Source organism: Mercenaria mercenaria, chromosome 14, assembly GCF_021730395.1.
Source record: "Mercenaria mercenaria strain notata chromosome 14, MADL_Memer_1, whole genome shotgun sequence".
In the NCBI taxonomy this organism is placed as follows: domain Eukaryota; kingdom Metazoa; phylum Mollusca; class Bivalvia; order Venerida; family Veneridae; genus Mercenaria; species Mercenaria mercenaria.
This window is the reverse complement of record NC_069374.1, coordinates 44,739,146-44,760,920: the sequence shown is the minus strand read 5'-3', so window position 1 is coordinate 44,760,920 and position 21,775 is coordinate 44,739,146. Positions and strand designations below refer to the sequence as shown.

At 35.2% G+C, this 21,775-nt stretch overlaps 1 protein-coding gene across 1 annotated transcript in view; it reads right to left on the bottom strand.

Moving 5' to 3' along the window:
- Positions 1–1,578: 1,578 nt before the first annotated feature.
- LOC123527436 (contactin-3-like) overlaps positions 1,579–21,775 on the bottom strand; it is a 28,363-nt gene continuing 8,166 nt past the window's right edge. The window contains exons 4-27 of the mRNA XM_053523364.1: positions 21,499–21,647; positions 21,015–21,128; positions 19,603–19,789; positions 18,671–18,801; positions 17,923–18,018; positions 17,325–17,558; positions 16,780–16,879; positions 15,602–15,810; positions 15,130–15,270; positions 13,998–14,129; positions 13,634–13,740; positions 12,642–12,828; positions 12,018–12,184; positions 11,353–11,479; positions 10,678–10,851; positions 10,097–10,258; positions 9,708–9,802; positions 9,163–9,261; positions 7,245–7,392; positions 6,110–6,231; positions 5,637–5,847; positions 4,955–5,070; positions 3,202–3,382; positions 1,579–2,477 (exon numbers count right to left, since the gene is read on the bottom strand). Of these exons, the coding sequence (XP_053379339.1) occupies positions 2,323–2,477; positions 3,202–3,382; positions 4,955–5,070; positions 5,637–5,847; positions 6,110–6,231; positions 7,245–7,392; positions 9,163–9,261; positions 9,708–9,802; positions 10,097–10,258; positions 10,678–10,851; positions 11,353–11,479; positions 12,018–12,184; positions 12,642–12,828; positions 13,634–13,740; positions 13,998–14,129; positions 15,130–15,270; positions 15,602–15,810; positions 16,780–16,879; positions 17,325–17,558; positions 17,923–18,018; positions 18,671–18,801; positions 19,603–19,789; positions 21,015–21,128; positions 21,499–21,647 (3,544 nt within the window). The 3' untranslated portion in view covers positions 1,579–2,322. The remainder of the gene's footprint in view (positions 2,478–3,201; positions 3,383–4,954; positions 5,071–5,636; positions 5,848–6,109; positions 6,232–7,244; positions 7,393–9,162; positions 9,262–9,707; positions 9,803–10,096; positions 10,259–10,677; positions 10,852–11,352; positions 11,480–12,017; positions 12,185–12,641; positions 12,829–13,633; positions 13,741–13,997; positions 14,130–15,129; positions 15,271–15,601; positions 15,811–16,779; positions 16,880–17,324; positions 17,559–17,922; positions 18,019–18,670; positions 18,802–19,602; positions 19,790–21,014; positions 21,129–21,498; positions 21,648–21,775) is intronic.

The window sequence follows — 21,775 nt, the reverse complement described above, 5'->3', positions numbered from 1 at the left end:
CTTTAATGTTTGGGAATGAAAAACGTCGATCGCGATATTTTAACTTATTCATGATTTTTTTCCGTTTGTACGAATAACATCCTGCATCCGCCTTTCATACTTACAGACTGACACTTTATTTTATCTTCTCTGGAACCATAGTTTTATGTGTTATCAAACAGTTGTGAATGCATACATACAAAACATGACATACTGACACTTAGATGCTATGATTGTTATAATATATTTCTAATTTTGAAGGATTCATATCTGTGAGCTTGTTTCTGTTCCCGAGTGTTCTGTTCATAGACTTAAAGACATAGTTTAAACAATAATTATATAGATTTTCAGAAATCAAATTTGGAACCGTTCATATAATTATGCAATTTTGAATATGTTGCTGGGGGTTTCGTCCGTAAAATGCCTCCACGTACTTGGATTCAATGTTGTTATATTTTCTGGTCCTTTGAGGTCATGAAGTCTATTCAATATTTATATAACAGAATTCCGCTTAAGCCAGTGTTAAGGGGTTTGTGTGGTGTTGTACTCTCCATTACCTCTCATGAACAGACTAAGCCATGTGCAGTACATATCCGATCGACTCAGTGAACAAGAATTCACAGTCTAAATCTATTTCTACAGTTATAGTTACCGAGATACCACCTTACATACAGAAAGATAACCAAAATTGCTCACTCGAAAAAGGGGCAGAAAATAGAGTTATGAAACCAATGTAGTGCATGCCAGATTAGCATGATGTTGTTCACTGTGATTTTTCAACCTATTTCCATCAGTGGTTAGCGATACGAGGTACCAGCCTACATACTAAAACTTAATTAACTTAAATGCCGTGACTCGAATCGTTAAACTAAAATCATATCGATTTTCAGACTCCAAATTTTGCAAAAAAATCGTACTTGCGATTTTGGGTCTGTTGCTTAGTTTCTCTGTTCAACGACCTAAAGACACGGTTTAATCTTTACCCTGCTAAATTTCTAAAATCGACTGGTCTATCATTCAGTTTGAGCAGTACCACTTCTTATTCAAAAAGGTTTTCACTGAAAATTTACAGACTGAATAGCGAACAGTGCAGCTAGGCCATGATGGTCGCAAAGGCAAAGACACTTGCAGCTAGAAGACTAAAGGTTAAACAAAATAGTTATATCGATTTTCAGACTCCAGGTTAAGAACGATTCGTGCGATTTTGTATAATTTATGTTCCAGAGTTTCTCTGTCCGACGACCTAAAGATATGACATTTAAAAAATATCATATCGATTTCCAGACCTCAAGTTCTGAACAATATATAGGCCTACTTGCAATTTTGAGTCTGCAGAAGAGTTCTTCCGTGTGAAATCATATCCATTTTCAGACTTAGATTTAGAACGATCTGGTGTGTTGTTCAGATTTTTTATTTTATCCGACGACCTAAAGACGCGGTGCACCAAATGCCACGAGAAATGTCCGATGATAAAAATATATTGTTGAAACGTATTACATTCGCAAACAAATATTGTTATGAGTTCTTACAACCTCGCACTGCAATGATACAAGGGTAAGTCCAGCCCTGGCTTTAAAGTTAAACAAAATAAGCATGTACTTATTTTTTTTCTTTTTAATATCAAACTTAAATAAATACAAAAATCAGCAAATATAAAAAACACATACAATTTAGTTACAAAGCTACATTTTATTGAAATGACCATTGCAAGTAAAAATCATTGCTAAAAATCTTTGTCTCGTTTCTGTATACTTATGGACTGCAAGTCAATTAGATTAGTTGTACCACTGTTGTAACACTATTATATTTGCAAAAGTTATATTTTTTTCCTAATTCGTCGAAGAAATGACACTTTGCCAGAGGACCGCTCTCCTGTTGTTGCCACGTTTGTTTAATACAGTCTTTTTAACAAATTATTCATTCATACAAACTGACAACTAAGCATATGATCTATAGTAGGAAATGACTAACAATAAAAATGAAAACGTTTTCAATACATGGTTCAGATCTTAAAATTACAAACCAGAAGTAGGTTTTAAAATAAAATCATATTGATTTCATGCATGCTACATATCGTTATTCATCTCGCAGCTGCTTATTAATTACATATGATATGTAAATAATTTTAAACATTACAGTCGCTTTGCAGTCATATTCATTGACTGATTGTTAGAAGAGCAACAAAGAAAAAACAGAAATGGAAGAGGTTGTAATAAGCCATGTGGTAAGTTTTTAACATTCGGTTTTAGAAGCATGTATAACATTGCCGTCAGAATGTTGTCACTGACTGACTAAAATACTCCTTTACAAGAAGCAACAAGAAATGCAAAACTAGACAAAACATCATAGTGAGTGTCTGTCAACTAAAATTGTGTACAGAAAAACAAATACAGTGATGATATAGGATGAGTAACAGGCTCTAAAGCTTTCAGTAGATGAACACGTGACCCCTTCATAACAGAACTGTGTAGTTGATGGATCTATCTGTATCATTCCGCCTGAAAACAATAGAATACTTGCATTTTCTATACTAAGTGAAAAACATTAAAACGCCTCTGTTCACACTTTCAAAATTATTTGATTGCAAAAAAAGTCTCTGGTATTACCCCTAATTTTCGAGGAAGTAAAGTATTTTTAGTATTTTATGAAATAATCATTATTGTCAACAACCTTCATGGTTTTTCATAACTACAGTCAAACCTGTGTTAAAGACCACCTCTGAACAGAGACTGCCTGGCTCTAAAGAACACATGTTTTGTTTCCCATTTTATCATTTACAGTGTATTTTAACATGTGAATAAATACCACCTAACAATAAAGACCACATGTTGGCTCTCCCAAGGGTGGTCTTCATAGACAGGTTTGACTGTAATTGGTAACTTCTCTTCCCTTGCTGTTTCTTTATATTTTTCAGTCATTTAAAATAAACCCTGCAAATTGAATATTTATATATTTTTTCCTACCTTTAATACGAACTACAAAAGCAAGTCATATTCCTTCAGCTTTCTTCTTAAGTTATTAGAAATTTCAATGAGTAAGTGTACTTAACAATTGAATTTAATAAGGGAAAAGTTTTCGACCGTGTTTCATCAAATATAATTTTAGCAGATTCTAAATCTTTCCTAATTTTATCAAAGCAAAAAAGAAAGAACAAATTCATTGCGTAGCATTAACAGATGAATGCAATGAAACAGCTTGACATAACCGTAGATATAAAACTACCTTCAATGGTAAAGAAGACTGGACTACTCATCTGACCATCACCTCCTGCACTGACTCCTTGAACACGTAACTGATACACGGTCTTCCTCTGTAGACCATGTACAACTACAGTGTTTTGTAATAGATCTGATAGGGTCTCATTGGCATTTCGTATATCAGACTGCACCTCCCACCATTTCACCTGAAATATTTAAGGTTATGTGTATTATAGTCAATCTGATAGGGTCTCATTGGCATTACATATACCAAATTGCACCTCCTACCATTTTATCTGAAATATTTAAGGTTATGTGTATTATAGTCAATCTGATAGGGTCTCATTGGCATTACATATACCAAATTGCACCTCCTACCATTTTATCTGAAATACTTAAGGTTATGTGCAATATAGTCTATCTTATAGAGTATATATATCAGACTGCACCTTCTACCATTTCACCTGAAATATTTATCATGGTCAATCTGATAGGTTCTCATTGGCATTATATATATCCGATATCACTGCCAAACATTTTACCTGAAATAAATTAATAACTATGTTCTACAGTCAATCTGATAGGGTCTAATTTGCACAACGTATAAAAGATTGCACATCCCACTATTTCACCTGAAATATTGAAGACCATTTGTTCTACAGTCAATCTGACGGGCTCTCGTTAACGTTGCATAGGCAAGCTTCCAACTATATAACATTGAATAATAAATAGTGTTTATTTTTGACATTGCATAAATAGACATAATGTGATAGTGTAACATACGTAAAGTAATAGAAAGAGTAGGGATTTACGAGGATAACCTCATTATTCGAGTGGCCCGTACGCTTTCTGTTTTGTATCATGCTCCACCAGTATGAAAAACTAATTTTGATTGACAAGTTAACATTCCATTTTAAGCGTTGGTACTATCACGTGACAAGCTTACTCTAACAGAAATAGAGAACGGTTTCAGAAAGTTCAACATTTCCCTACAGTATTCTATATGTAGGCGGGACCTAAGACATGTTCTCTAACTTAGTTAGATTACGGCTTATATCCACGCCTCTACCTCAGTTGAAGAATATTACAGATTAAAGTAAACAGTTCTAATGACACTGCATGTCAACCATGATACAAATCATATTGCTGCAAACGAAACTTCACCGCCATTTCAGATTATAACTATATATTATGATTAAAAATGAATTATTTATGTTTGTATTTTAGCTGGACATTGCCATTGAAATGTCCAAGGTGGTTCATAGTTTAAGTATTTCTTCAGTTTATTCATCGCTTCCAATGTACATAAGTACCTCCAATTGTTTTAGTATGCAAAACATTTGAAAAGCCTAATTGATTCTGCCTTTGCGACCAGTGCAGACAAAGATGATCTTGATCTGCCCTGCAGGCTCATCTTGATCTACACTGTTCGCTATTCAGTCAGTAAATTTTCAGTCAATACCACTTCGAATAATAAATGGTACTACACAAACTGAACGATAGACCAGTTCATTTTAGAAATTTAGCAGGGTAAAGGGTATATAACAAGTCTGTAAATTAAACCACAGATTTAGTAGAAAGTAAATCGCAACGAGGTCGGAAAAGTACTTATAAATTAAATGTAAATAGAATAAAAACTGCATGAAAATGAATACAGGAAAGCTTTGGTCACATAATTTCCATAAAATATATGTATGTTTGGTATCAAAGGGATCTCATGACTCTCAGACTATTAATATATAATATTTCTTTGTTATATTAATATCCAAATCATTAACCTTGTAACCAGTAATTATTTCTTCATTCACTGTAGTCATAACGCCTTGCCAAGACACGGATACGCTGTGAGGCCCGTGCGACGTAATGGTTACAAACCGTGGGTAATTTAACGGTGCTGAAACAAAAATAACAGGACTAGTCTAGAGTTATTCATAACAAATATTTCATTCTAAAAACACATCTTTTTTCTTCTTTTTTTAAACTACTTTAAAATCGCATTCTCCAGTATTCTAATAATTTTAGATACATCAATTCAATAATTATATTTACTATAATTATAACAAAAGAACAGAACAATACCTGTATAATCGTCTGCATGTATGTGAATGATAAGAACCTTTAAAGTAATTATTCTGACGATATTTTGGTCACTTTGATGATGCCCGCATTTAGCGTAGAAAATATATATACCGCTTCCAAGTGAGTAAATTGAAAGACAAGGCACGTTAAGGTAGTGGACCCGTAGTGACAATAATCGGCAATTTCCGTGTAATTACGTATACTCAATATGCAATATCGGCATCGTTCGGCAGTATCAAAAAATATTTTTCATTTCAACCGGGGAATGCCGAAATTGTAGAAGAAGAATACGTGAACTTACGGAAATTGCCGATTCGTCATTAAGAATCCATTACTTTGAAATAATTTATGATCATATGATATAAGACTGAAAGTTCAAACCCCATGTTGCCGTTTCTCCACGCCTCCATTCACCCTTTGGTCCTCTTCCAGCAGAGTTAAACACTTGAAGTCTAAAGAAGAATTCGGAGTTCATTTCAAGGTCAATGAGCATGACCTCACTGGCTTGACCCCAGATATTCCTATTACGGAGATTGGTAACTTCACATCCCGTCATCGGGTTGCATCCTTGGTCATTCCAATAATACTGAATCTGAATTAATAACAGTTGAAACAGTTTAATTCAAGCAAAGAATACATTTTATAAAAGAGATAAATTTAACACTCCAGAATGAAGACAGAGAAACGTTATTCAAGAAAACTGCAAAATCTAACATAATAAAATTCGGATTGCAGTTATGCAATAACCAGAAATAGTATCAAAATGGGATAGAAACTTAACGGATTCATTATCAACTTTTAAATTTTCAACTTTTGAATAAGGTCTGTAAATGATAAACGGAATTTCTACATACTGTGTAGCCTCCTATACGCCCTTTAACATGTTCCCGATCATCTGGTATTGGATCCCAGTACACTATAATTGTTGATATGTTTACACCACTTGATCCGGTTATCATGGGCACAATCGAGGGAACTACGAAATCAAGCAGTTTCAGTAAGCATTAATAAAGGATAGGAGCAAAACTCGAGAAAGAATTGAAAAAAAAGGTTTACAGGAAAAGACTGGTATTTTTAAAACTGATCTGATTCTGTATTCAATAACACACTGACTATTTTGCAGAGCGCGTATGTACAATACACCAACCAGCGCGCCAGGTCGTAAAGTTATGAGCAAAATGCTGGAATTATCCGGGACTTCGAGCCATCTAAACATAAGAAATACAAAGAAAACGTTCGCAGATTATATTAGTTGCTCGTGCGCTCAAGTCGTTGATACTCGATCGAACGATGTTTAACTGTATGTAACATTACAAATAAAATACATTTTAGGTAGCGATAACTCTATATTGATTAAACATACAAAGTTTTATTATTTATGTAAGTATTCATTTAAGAAATAATTTATAGTAAAACTGTCTTTTAACACTATTCATATACAATTGCCGGTTATAAGTTGGGCGTAATAATTTCACGAGCATGCAGCCCGAGTAAAATTATTTCGAACCGAGTGTATAAGTAGTGTTCAAACACGGTTTTGCTATAAACTATTTCGATTCTAACATGTCTTTTATTGTAAAATTTAAATGAAATATAATAGGACTGTTTCTTCGCGCATGCATGGCGCCAAATGGTAGGTCGTCACGCTCCTTTGTTTATACACTCCATGACAGGAAATAGTAATACGTCTTGCGGAAGAGTTATCTGGGCGAAAAAGACGGCGAATTATTCTCCAAAGCGGTTAACCAACTCAAAATGTGTGTACATTAATCAAGACAGTTGTGCAATGGGACATTTTGTTTTAAACACGTTATTAAGTAAGATATTTTGTCAAATTTGAGACAGCTTTTTCTAAATGCGTACATGACACTAAATATCACGTCGACGAGACGTAACATAATAATAATATCGTGATGATGGTTTAAGCATTGCTAGTCATATTAGAATTTGTTCTAAACTATGGAAATTATTTTCGCAATAATGTCTTACTTCCCATGGCAGAATAAACGACTTGAACTGTTGTGTTCGGTCCATCACCAAGGTCATTGAACGCTTGAACTTTGACCTCATACGGCAGGTAATAATTTTCAACACCCACCATAGCTGTGTATTCTCCCAAGTTTCCATTAATCACCTCCTGCAGTGGTGTATTATAACAAATTTCATTTTAAGTAAAACTTATGTCTAACCATCTTTTTGTATTTCAAGCAAAAACATAATGTTTTACAATCTTTTTTAATGTGTGCGTTCTGAAAAAGTAGAAAGTCAGAAAACGAGGCTATTATAAAAAATCCCTAATGTTTTAAGGATTTATAGAATAACAGATGTTTCTTTTGTAAACATTCCCAAACTCTCGATAGCCTAGTGGTAGAGTTCCCTCTCCGAGAGTGCATAGTCGGTGTTTCGCTCCCTGGCCGCGTCATACAAAGACGTATTCTTGCATAAAAACTACTTTTTCACTGGATCCACCCATGTATTAACGGGAGAAAAATCGTGTGCAAACAAGGCAATTCACGTGCTGTTAATACCCGATTTTCATTTTTGAAATGCTTTCCAAGGGACGTATATGTAATTCTGCGCAGATTGACATCTGGTATCTGCGTCTTGTTTCATTCATAAAAACCTCTTCTTGAAGCATTAAAGATGCCATCTAAACCATAGAATGTTTTACTGTATCAGTAACTAACGCCAAATGCGCTGCCCCCAACATTGTTCGTACTCGTTCCTTCCCTTGTTTACTCCCCTTTTAGAACTCTGCGTCAATTCAGATTTTGTAGACAACCGTGAATGTTAAAAAGTCGCGTGTTTACCTGTGCGATTCTTTGTTTTTAGGTATCATATTTATGATTTTGGTAAGTATCAGTCGATATGTTTTTATCTAATTTCTCGAAGAATTTATATAAACAGCTTGGAAACTTGACACTACGTTCGTACTCATCCGTACTCCAACTGCGTGTCCGTACTCAATGTAACTCGAATGTAAAGTTATTATTCTTGAAATTGTGACCGAGTCCACCAAATTGTGAAATGATATGAACAGTTGTTGGTAAGTTTATGTTTGTAATAATGAGAGATAAAAAAAAATCGGTTAAAAACCTCCAGGATGTGCTTTTGATAGTGTTGTTTATTTCCGGGCCCTGGATACGGATATTTAAAACATGTTTACCGTTTCCAAGAACAACAGGAATGGTAAATAAAAATGTACCGGAATCGCCAAGTCATCACATATGAAAACAATACATAAATCGTCGTGAAATATTTTTTATGCAAGAATAGCGACAATACACGTTTGTTTTGTGTATTAACGTCTGCAGAAGCCCTTGGGATATCCCGCGGGCTTCTGCAGACGTTAATACACAAAAAACGTGTATTATCCGTACAGAAATGGTACTAGTAGCTTCCTCGCTTTGCGTTCAGCATTAAGAGGGTAGTGCTAGGACTGGTCAGCCCAATGTCAGAATAATGTGGAAGGGTGGGGTATTATGTCTCGTATTCTACGGTTTGGATATTCTAGAGGCAACTCTACAAAGTTGGGCTCATTGCTACAAGCAATCATCGTCGTTTATATAACTAAAAATCGTTAAAAAAAATTAAACCCTTACACACGCACAAACTGTCAAGAGTCAAGTTAACTGCAATATAACATAATCATCTGAGCCCACCATGAGAAAATCGTGTCTGGTCAGGATCCATGCTGTTCGCTAACGGTTTCTCTAATTGCAATAGGCTTTGAAAGCGAACAGCATGGATCCTGATCAGACTGTGCGGATGCGCAGGCTAGTCTGGATCCATGCTGGTCGCAAACGCACTATGTTGGTTTTCTCATGGTGCGGCTCAAATTTTGTCTTTGAAGTTGTACACATTTTCTGATTGGACAGCAATATATCAGACAAAACAGAAATAGCACCTCTTTCCAGCTTTGCCCAAATACTGTTTGATTTTCTTTTGGTTTCCAGTAAACTCTGTATCCTATACCCGGACCGCAATGTTCTGAGGGAGGCAGTGGCTAGAAAACAACATACAGGTAAAAGCTATAAAACATAACACATACACCATTCACTTCCTTACTTTGAAAGATACAATATGTTTTATTTCTTATAAATAATATATACAATTACAGTGTTCTCAAGGAAAGAAACGTGTTAAATCATTTATGAAGATCGTAAATAATTTATTAGCTGCCTTATTCAAAATTGCGATTATTGAAAATTTCATTCTAATATAGTAATACTGAAAATAAAAACAAAACTACATATTTCGAAACAAAGTGGATATTGAGTTGTCTCTGGACAGATCACTCTTTGCCTGAACTTATAGAGCATGAATTTGGCACCGTGAGTGGCTGCCTTCGTTTGAAAACAATTTTGTACGCTCCGAGTGTAAAGTATTTCTGAACGTGTTTATCCTGATAAAATGCTACATTAATCTTGTATAATATATAAAATTTGTTACCGTCCAAGATATATAAAGCGTTCCTTCTGAACCATCTCCTCCTCCAAGATTGTCAGGCGCTCTGTAAGGGGCTGTAGCTGGCGTTTTTATCCGCACTGAAACGTTGCATTTTACTTATAAATTTTAAATCACATACAGTTCGTTACATGCTTTATATGTATAATTTTTGAAAACAGACAGTGAACAATAGTTTGATTCATTATAGAAGTTTTCACAACATTATTTTGATCTTATATTCTTGCTTAATATTGTATGAATACAGTATGTTTAGAATTTAATGTACACTAGTAAGAGTGTCTGCTTCGAACTACTAAAACTAAAACGCCATTTAATCCATACTGATATTACACGGCTGATTGGTAACAATCACTTTTAATTCATTTTTTTACCTGAAGGCCTGCTAGCGTCCTTTCCTCTGCCATGCTGATTCACTGCACGGACCCTAAACCTATAGCTTGTGTTGGGAATCAAATTCTTGATTTCTACCGATCGCTGGTCAGGTCTGTGTCCATTGTCTGTGGCTAGTTGCACTGCCTGATAGTCAGGTATATCTACAAAATTTCATTTCAGGTAAAACATTACAATTTCATACCTTCGGGGCTTTGTGGTTCATGTTGACGTCTTCCAAAAATCTCATGACCACTGGTCGGTCCGATCGTCAACTTAACCCTACTTATTTTATATAGGCAATCATTTAATTGACCTGCAGAAAGACATGCCAATGCATGAAGTAGTATCTGAAGGTGCACTAGCGGTTAGTCTCTATGCGACACGAGAGTCCAGTCCGACTTAACACAAAGCTAAACAAACGACAAAAAAAAATACTGTGTAAAACCTAGTACTAAATTCTAACCTTACAAGTTAAATCTTAAGGATCTGCATTCCGGTGTCCCGGTTTCCAAGAAACACATGTCTAATCTTTCTAAACTTTACTAAAATACGCTAAATGCGTCAAGATGTATTTTCGTACCAGAGGCTACAATTGTCCAGTTGCCTGGATCATAGTTGGTGTCGGCTTCGACGTCAAACCCTGTAACAGGTGATCCGTGGTCACTTTCCTCTCCCCAGGTCCACACAACAAGTGCGCTATATGACGTCACAGAATCTGTGTCCAAGTACACACCAGCCGGTTGACCTGGAGGTCCTGTTTATATTTAGCATGATAATTAAGGTCATCAATAAAACTTGAATAATCCAATTTATAAATACCAAGAAACAATTAAGAGTGACCGACATTATCTTTTATATCAAGAACGGGTCGAACGATAAATTGGGTTAACTACACCAAAGGAGAGCGATGGCGTTCCATACTCCTGCCCAATATCGCTGACTACACCGTCCAAGTTATCTTGATTATTTATTCAAATCAGGTGTGTGGAAATTAACTCATATCTACTGAATAAAAAGAAACAATGGGAAATGTATAACGTTTCACGTTCCATTTACTTAAACAAATGCTGATTTAGAATTACATACAATTTATTTACACAAATGCTGATTTAGAATTACATACAATTTATTTACACAAATGCTGATTTAGAAAGCATACCATTTATTTACACAAATGCTGATTTAGAAAATTATACAAATGCTGATTTACAAAACATACCATTTATTTACACAAATGCTGATTTAGAAAACATACCATTTACTAACACCAATGCAGATTTTGAATCAGAGTGTAATGGTGTTTTCACAACACATGTATATAAGCCTGCGTTGCCGTACTGTGCTTCTCGAATATATATACCGGATAAACCATTTTTATTTCCCTGCAGTAAGTAATGAATATAAAAACATGTAAAACCATTTTATTTCCCTGTAACAAGGAATGAATATATAAACGGGTTAAACCATTTCTAAAGCGATGATAAAGGAATATTCTGCAAATGATTTTTCATTAATCTAAGCAGTGACTCGGTAAAATAATTCATTTTATTATGTTAAATCTAAACAGACTATATTGGACAGATAAACGTTCTGGAAAAAAAGACCTTAATACAATACAAGAAGTCAATGCATACTGTGCAATATATTTGGCATCACTGAAATGCAAAAAAAAAAAAAATGTAGACAATAATAGTGTAGGTCTCTTGTCTATTATATGAAGTAATGATAACAACAGAGTTTCACAGTCTGCTAGTACTTGTTCAAAACATCAGCTCACAAGCACAAAACCCAATGCAGATTTACATTTTGTCACCTCAGTGCAAGAAGTGGATAACTCCATTGACTTAAAGAAGGACTTATTCACTTTTTGCACCAAGGTGACGATTTATAAGCATAATAAACGAGAGCTGTCTTTGATACCTGTATGAGATGTGGATTATGTTTAAAGATAATAGGATGTCCATTAAACAGCCACTGATATGTCACATCTAGGAACTTCCCAGGATGCGAGGCAGCGCAGTACAGAAATTCTGTTCTATTGAGAACCGCAGTCATCGGCAAAGGCGGCTTGTCTATGACAACACCCTCTGAAAAAAAGTATTTGTATTAACGTATTTCGGTCTGTAATGTACCATAATTTTGAGTGTTGCTACATATTACAAAGCACTATACAACGAGATCCTTTGGACGCATAGAACACAACGAAGCAAATGGTTTTAATTAGTCTGTCCATGAGAGGTAATGAAATGTGCAACATTCCCCTCATGCACCTGGCACGCGCGTACGGTTAAAGTGAAGGACTGAAATGAGATTAAATATGTGCAGTTCTTGCATGATTGGGTTATATGCACGTAAATCATTTAAACCAAATTACAAGTGATCCACGTAATTATATCTACAAGAAAACGTTTTTATAACCTACGCGTATTATGTTGGTTTTACACCATGTCACATCTAATATTTTCTGACTAGGAAGCATGATTGATATTAGACCCATTACCTATTGCATCATAGCACCAAAAAATTAAGTTACATTTTACGTACGGACAACGGAAACATATGAAGAGTTTGTTGCTTCTCCATTCACATTGACAGCCTTGCAGATATATATTCCCTGATCATTCATCTGTATCTTAGTAATGACAAGGTCATTCTTCAAGGTCATGCCAATCCTGTCAGTCAGCAAGCCTGCCATTACGTTCAAAGGACCGCCATTCTTTAACCATTGTATCTGCAGTGATCAAAATGAACACACATTTCTATAGTACTTTTTTGTAAGGTTTAACAGTCATAGGTCAAAAGGCAACTGACATGCTTTGGATGGCGAAGTAAAACCCCAGGTGCCAGGCTGGGCATTACTGCTGGCTGGCATCAAACTGTCGTATGCTGGATGGCTTCCTTGCAGAATTCAAAGCCCGAAGCCACGCTCGAGCCCACATTGATGAGATGCGGGTGATTTGAAGCCAGACACCTTAACCACTTGGTCTCTGTGGCTTCTCTTTTAATTTTTAAGTGCGGTGAGAGATCAGTGTTCGCTTCATAGTGTTGATATGTCAGTTTTGATGAAACGGTGTGTGATATTTACGAAAAAAGCTGAGAACGTACAAACAAAAGTATGACTTTAAGCAGATTGCGCTTTAGAATCTCCTTTATGTATCTTCTTTTATATATAGTTGTTACTGTTATTACTTTAGAGTATTGATAACAATGATAATGATATAAATGATTAAGAACTGAAAGTCACAATTATTGCCTTTTAGTGATGTCCATATGAGGATTTACCGACCGAACCAAGAAGGCAACCTTTATTCTATCATTAAATCCCAAAAGCTTGCAGATGACGCAAGGAAAGAGTATCAAATCTAAGCTTTTGCAAAAGGATGGTCATTTTTCCAGTATTTTGGTCTTAAATTGTCTATGACGTTATTACTATTATTTTCATCGTCATCATCATCATCATCATTTATTATTATTATTATTATTATTATTATTATTATTATTATTATTACCATTATTATTATTACTTCAATACTTACATCAGGTATAGGAGCGCCCTCTGCTCTGCATGGTATAGTGAGGTTACCACCGACAGGGGCCATGAAGGAATCCTTCATCGGAAATCGGTCGAAATTGGGTTTAAATGCTGAAATATATTTATTTATATTTCTTTCCATCATTGCTACATATACTGAACAAAGCAGCTAACCCGCCATTAGTCCTTTTGCCAGTAATTTCTAAAACGGGCTTTGGTAGTAATATGACTAAAATTATACTCTGCGTAATTTAATACTTAGTCTATAGAATTTTCTATCATTTCCGAGTTATATTGTGTACCTCATTCAAAATTTGAACGGCTTAAGGTTAATAAGCTTCTGTGTAAAGGGTAAAAATTATACTTACATAACACTTTAAGTTCTCCAGAGCTGAAGGAAGTCCCATGCTGATTTGTGGCTGAACATTGATACATGCCTTCGTCCTCACCTTCCTTTATCTGATTTATTGTCAGTGTATTGCCATGTGCTTCTATTTTACCTTAAAACAATAGGAACACTCAGTATTTTATATGATTCATTTTCAGAGAATTACCATTCTTTGTTTTATAGGTATAGCTATTATATGAAAGTATACCACTCATATCTTCGTTTGATTTGTCAGTGAAGTGCCACTTGCTTCTACTTAACAAACAGTATTCAAAAAAATGTTGTCTGTTATCTATCAGATTCCTGTGCACTCCTCTTTTACCTATCATGTTCCATTAATAGGGAATCGATCTTGGCGACGAAAACCTGGATCGATCTCTCTACTGTAACATGCGATATACCGAATGAGATATAGCCTATTGAATTAAAAAATGTGATTCCTGTACACTCCTCTTTTACCTGTCATGTTCCATTAATAATACCCATTCCTTTATCTGACGTATTCCCAATGTATTGCCATATTCTTCTTTTTTCCTTATATAATTTACTAAAAGAATACAATTACTCGGTTCTTCATTTGTTGTATTATATCGTCATCGAATTACAATGTTTCTATCTTATCAAATATATACCAAATGACAGATCCCAATCATCTGATGGCATATTTCTAAATGCCGCTAAATAAAATTTACCATTTGAATAAAAATTACGCAATACCGAGGTTTACTCTCTTGAAGATTCATTTAATTGGTTATACTTAGAATATCAAAGATACAATAATTTAAAACATCAATTACCTTATGAATTAACCATAAATTACAAGAAAACAGCAGATGTTTAACCTTTAGCCTGCTGCCGGCAAGTGATTCTGCCTTTGCGAACAGTGCAGACCAAGATCAGCCTGCACATCCGTGCAGTCTGATCATGGTCTGCAATGTTCGCTATTCAGTCAGTAAAATTTTAGTGGATGATGGACACGTCCATTTTAGACATTTAGCAGGGTAAAATTCAAACTGCGTATCGAGTGTAGAATTAATCATAAATTACAAGCAAACAGCAGATGTTTATGACGTACATTCTAAAAAATTCTCTTAATGAAATACGTGTCATACCAGGAACATTTTGGATGAGCTGTCCGTTTTTGTACCATGAATACGTTGCTTGGGGCCTTGCTACAGACTTGCATCTCCATGTTATATCTTGATTGGGGTCAACAAGCATGTTTCCAATGGGATCAGCAAAATATGGCTTTGCTGCAATATATAACGTTTTCTGTAACATTTTCAAATGTTTATCAAATTACTGCAGACGTCAATTCCTTTAACTGAATACCCAAAACTGCAGAAATGGTAAAGATATTTGAATTATATTATTATATGCGATGCCAGAATTTAGTAACACACAAAACTTCAAAGGAAAATGCCGCAGTCATGCGATAATGCTTGATATCCTGTAATAGGATGGAATTAATACATTTCAAACAGTGATTTTATCGTTTAAAAAAGTCATAGTTTAGATATCAGATACGAAGGACTAAATAGCACTTATAAGAAAATAGAGACAATAAGTAAAGTACTTGCTTACTTTCCAGTAGTAATGTTATCACTGCTGATTTTACTGCCCCAGGTCGTGAAGACGATGCTGGCCGGGTCACTGTGCAAATATAGTTTCCTTCAGCTTCCATAGGGGCGTTGGGTATGGTCAGAACTCGGTTTCTGTCACTTAGAGTCGTCCCTTTGATAAATGGCTGGCCGTCCTGGCGGTGCCATTTATATTTCAAATTTTGTGGTGAACTTTACAAGAAAAAGAAATATTTGAGTTCGAGGTTACAAATATAAAATTTTAAGAATTTGTTACAGTCACATAGATCATGCCACGTTTAAGGCTAATACAACTCTTCAAAACATGAGCAATTTGTCATGTTGGTACCTAGTAAATGCATATTTGGAAAGTAACTTGTTTAACAAAGGTTTTGGTTTGTTTGTTTTGGGTTTAACGCCACTTTTCAACAGTAGTTCAGTTATGTAATGGCGGGCAGTTAGCCTAACCAGTGTTCCTGGATTCTGTACCAGTCCAGTACAAACCTGTTCTCTGCAAGTAACTGCCAACTTCCCCACATGAATCAGAGGTGGAGGACGAATGATTTCAGACACAATGTCTTTTATCAAATCGTAACGAAGAACATAGGCCTCGTATAATGCTCGAACTCACGAACCCGCGATCCGTAGATCTGCGCTCTCCCCACTGAGCTAAGCGGGCGGGCTTTTTAACAAAGGTTTACTTCGTAAACAAATTATGCATTGCATTTGGTAAAAACAGTGCAGTTTGATAGATTCTGTTCACTGTTTATTCATAACAAACAATCATGCATCTTGTAAACTATATGGAAAACAATGTCTACTGTAATAGCAACGTTGAAAAGGGTAATGGTGATATAGAATAGCTGAAAATTAGCTGTGCGTCATATTTTTCTTCCAAAATATTGTTTTAGGATTTATTGAACTAGTCCCGTTATGGCATTTAACAATATATTTGTTTGATTTCGTATTCTCGTAAACTCTTATTTTGATAGTCATCGATCGTAAGGCCATGGTTTCCATAACAACCGAAGAATGCCGAAATTGATTACGGAGCGAACGTAATCACCCAGGAATAACCGATTGTCATTTCGGATCCACTGTCTAAATAAAAAGCACAAGGCGAAAGAGACTGCATTATCTTCTTTGTGTAGTACTGTAAATGAATAAAAATTCCCAACTTACGAGGCATAGGCGACACATTCTAGACGAACTAGACTGCCTTTCAGAGCTGGAGTCGGGAACGCGTGCGTGTGGATAATAGGCCCGTAGTTGTTGTCGGTTTCTGAAAGTAAAATGAAGATGGTTAGATGCATCTTTCATATTCCAGAAATATCAACAAATGAACATTATTCAATACATACTAATACACTTTTACAAACTGTTTTATTTTCTCTGTGAGATTGCATAACTATTTGGTTTTTGCCTCTCAAACAAAACGATCGGAAGTTTTAACCTTTTCCTGTCAAGTATCAATGATCCATAAGCAATATCTATTTTACAATTCGAGTATAAATACATATTTTGATATGTATCTACTGCGTCGGTCACACAGTAACAAGTTGATAGAAATTATATAGTCGTACTTCCGATGATTAAATATCAGTTAAATTAGTATTGAGTTTTGAGACTTGATACAATATAAACACGTAACGTTTGCTGTCTGCTAAATATGCTAATTTGGGCACATTCCCCTTCAAAACATTACAGTGGTAACGAAAACAACATACTTCCATCCCTGATGATTAGTTTCGTACCAAGACCGACTCTGCTTGGTGCCATAGATGTATCAGCTACGAAGTCTGCCGTGGTTACCAAGGTAACAATACAGAAGTATGTCCGGTCATCGGTGTACTGAACCTCGGAGAAATACAGGTAGCCAGACTGGGATACAAAGTGGACAGGATGTCCAGGGAATATGTAATTGTGCGTGTTATGGTTTTTGAACCAGCCATATCTCACAGCTATAAGAGAAAAGTTAGAAAGATCTAGGTCATTTGTAATACATCAACAGCCTTGATGGTGCTATGTACATAGTTGCTCCTGTCAGCAGTATTTTACAGTTGTAACAAGGAAACAAGACATACCGAGTTTGACAACAAATCCCCACTTTTAAATCTTTATAGAGCATTCAAATCCGGTACCGGTGTAGTGCACATAAAGGAAATTGTTGATTTACAAATTACTTTGTTAAATACTACACTACAATAACTTTTGTATAAAGTATAAGACCAGAACAAGTCGCGGAATGTTATATAGACTAAGTACTGAAATGGCGAACTATGTAATTTCTATGACAACAAAAACACATAATATTATTTGACTTACCAGGTTTGTACGCTGGTGTATTACAACTAACTCGAACTCCCTCAAATGCCGTCCCAACTTGATCGTTTGGTTTAACAGGCGAGAAAGCATGTAGATCTGGCAGATGGATAAAGATATGTTGATAAGATAAACACATTGTATGATATAAAGAATAATACGTAGTTTGGATTGAAATTTTGTTAAGTCGCATTTCTGTTAGTAACGTTATAAGATGCTGTTAGTTTTGCACAGTATTGGATAAACATGATAGATATAGTCAATATAAGATCTTAATAAGACAGTTGCAATAAAACATAAAGACATTTGATTTGAAGGACAGTAGACAGAAACAGCATAAGATATGAATCTAATAAACATTTTAATAATGATTTTCCTCTTATAATTATAAGATGTTTTGATTGTTTGTTTCTTTTTTGTAAGGTTTTACGTCACACCGACACATTTACAAGCGCCTTTCCATCTTCTCATGTTAAAAAAGAGGTCTGAGGTGCACCTCCGAGCATTATTTCCGGCAGCGATGGGCACCTGGTTAGAACCACTGTCCTTCTCCAAGCCAGCTGGGTGGTTTGCTCACATGAAAGTTTGCTATACCCATACGAGGTTTCAAACCCACAACAGTGACAGGCATGTGATTTGAAGCCAGCGACCTTAACCACTCGACCACGGATTCCCCTTATAAGATTTAATCATATTAAGCGAAATGGTAAAAGATGTAAATACGACATAGACATTATAACGCATTGCTTACACCCAAATGTAATTTGAGCAACAGAACTGAGTATAGTTCCTATATCGTTTACAGCACTGCACTGATAGTACCCAGCATCCTCCTCCTCATTGGGTGAAGCTATTGTGAGACGACCCCCGCTTAAGGTATACCTGAAATTATAAATATTAACAACAATTACTGTTGGTTGAAACTACTGTGAGACGACCCCCACTTAATGTATATCTGAAATTATAAATATTAGCAACATTAATGTTACTGTTGGTTGAAACTACTGTGAGACGACCCCCACTTAATGTATATCTGAAATTATAAATATTAGCAACAGTTACTGTTAGTTGAAACTACTGTGAGGCGACCCCTACTTAATGTAAATCTGAAATTTAAAACAGAACTAAGTTTTAGTTTCAAAATCATTTTCAGCACAGCCCTGAGATCCTCTTTGAGTGAAGCTTTAGTGAGACAGCCCCTTTTAATCACAAAGAATAATAAGTAAAAGAAGAGGCTGTTGTGAGACGATACCTAACTTAATGTATATGTCAAATCACATTGAAAAACAATCATTGGGTAAATCTGTTATATATTGTGAGGCGATTCTTTGCTTTTCTAATTTTCTGCCATATGAATGACAGAAAACTCGGATAGGCATTCGCAGTTTTTAAATGTATGTGTTTTCAGTTGATATCTGTTTAATCAAACGGCAACCCCAAAGCAACGTATATATAGATGTGTACATAATTTAACACAACAACAGACAGTAAGAAAAATGTTTTAACGTATAGACAGTGAAGACAAAACGAACAAACAAAGAGACATAAAAACACAAATGGGGAGTTAAAACCATTTTATTGACTTGTCTTTTTAATGAGACCCAGTACGGTAAGCCCGTTTGATGTCCCCTCCATAGGTGAAATATGGTCGGGAATCTATGCAGAGATGAGATATAAAGTCACCTTGTAGATGATATAATAACGGTGTCCTGTCGTTTCCAGATGTATTTAGACTGAGGTCTGCTGGAAGCGGAACATTCCAGGTATATAGTGATACCTCCGTCCCCAAGTATAAGCACGTTTTTAGGTTCTGTGATCATCTGAGGGCCGTGAGGTAGGCTGTTCTTATCAGCAAATCCAAGACCATAATCTGTGGTTGTAATGTTCAATATTGTAACATATGCAAACTGCAAGACCATAATCTGTGGTTGTAATGTTCAATATTGTTACATTATACAAAATCCAAGACCATAATCTGTGGTTGTAATGTTCAATATTGTTACATGTTCAAATTGCAAAAAAAAAAAAATAATTTGTGGTTCTAATGTTCAATATTGTTACATATGCAAACTGCAAGACCATAATCTGTGGTTGTAATGTTCAATATTGCTACATGTTAAAAATGCAAAAACAAAATAATTTGTGGTTGCAAGGTTCAATATTGTTACATTATGCAAACTGCAAGACCATAATCTGTGGTTGTAATGTTCACTATTGTTATATGTTCAAATTGCAAAACCATACTCTGTGGCTGAAATGTTTAGTAGTTTTACATATCTGTAGGCTTGCTTATTTTAGCGGTGTACTAATAACAGCGCTTTTAGCGCCATCGCACGTGCGCTAATTCATGTCCGCGCATTAATTTGTCCAAGCATTTCCTGCTGATATTTTAACGTCCATATGATATTATACTTTATATATGCGAATTGGATAAGTACAGAGAAAACAATACTGTGCTTTTCTAAGTAATTATCTATATTATTAAAATGCGAAATGGGTTCTGTATTATCACAAGTGTGAATCCAGTAAACGAAACGGTCGAAAGAGCTCTTTAGAAATATATTTTGATAGACCTTTTCAAGAGCCGAATCATCTCCTCTAACAAAAGCTTCCTCTTGTTAGAACCACCAACCGTTCAAAAGTTAGCTTAGCTGTATAACTTCCTCACAAGAATTATTTTTACTGCTCAACCGGGGCGGTAAGGGACAATTGTTCTAAGCCGCTCGGCAAAGGATGGCTCGTTATAATATGTAGCTGAATACATTTCTTTCTGGATACATCTTGATACCAGCATGCTGTCATGGACATGACTCAGTGTTGTCAACATGGATCGTGCCAAAATTTCCTACACGATGCACTTTACCCGAACCTGGCTCTTAAAACTGTGTTTTGTTTTAAAGATTATTTTACCTTATTATTAAACATAGTTTACATTATCATTCCTTAAATTTCAGTGAAAAAATAAACGAGTGGATCATAAACACCAAGTATATTATTTGTTTCATGCCTCTTTTCCAGAGAATATATAACGTATCAAATATTCAATATCTAAAGATACTATATAGTTCTTTCGCAAATAAAAAGCTATACCGTACCGTAGTCCCTGTCGCGGACACTGTTTAGTTTGACATCTGATTTTGATATTTCACATATGAAGTTTGCAGGACGACTGCCTGATACAAGCGACCATCCGTATCCTTTGTTATGATCTGTTAATAAATAAATAAATAAGAAAGTAAATTAAATAAAAAATAGATAAATAAATAAATAATTTAACAAATTGATAAAGAAAGAAAGAACGAAAGAAAGAAAGAAAAACACATATATACATACGTAGGTACATATATACATAACGAACAAATAAACGAACGAAACTATCGGCCAGCAAACCATACAACAAAATAGCAATCAATTGATAATTCCCAATTTCATATAATATTTATTCTGAACAATGTTTTGCATAATCGATTAGTGAGTATTAGCAAAACTGCCTGGCTAAATTTTGTTGCGCTAAGTATCATTTTGATTAATTTTCACAATCCGGGATAATTTATGTTAATTTTAAAAAGAGTAACTTACCGCCAATTTTGTAAGCTAACCGATTATACACGCGCGATGCAGACTGCTGTTGCACGTTCCAGTAATTCCCAGCATCATTAATGACCTCATCTGTGCCCCAAACAATGGCGTCGTTGGCATAATATCCACCCGTAAACCAGGTAGACCGACTAAAAGACAAAATTGTGCATTTAGTGGCTACATTGATTAATTAATTAGAGAAATCATAACGTAAAAGGACACAACTCCGTTTATAATTTACAAATTACCAATTCATGATTATCTTTCTTGTTCTTTT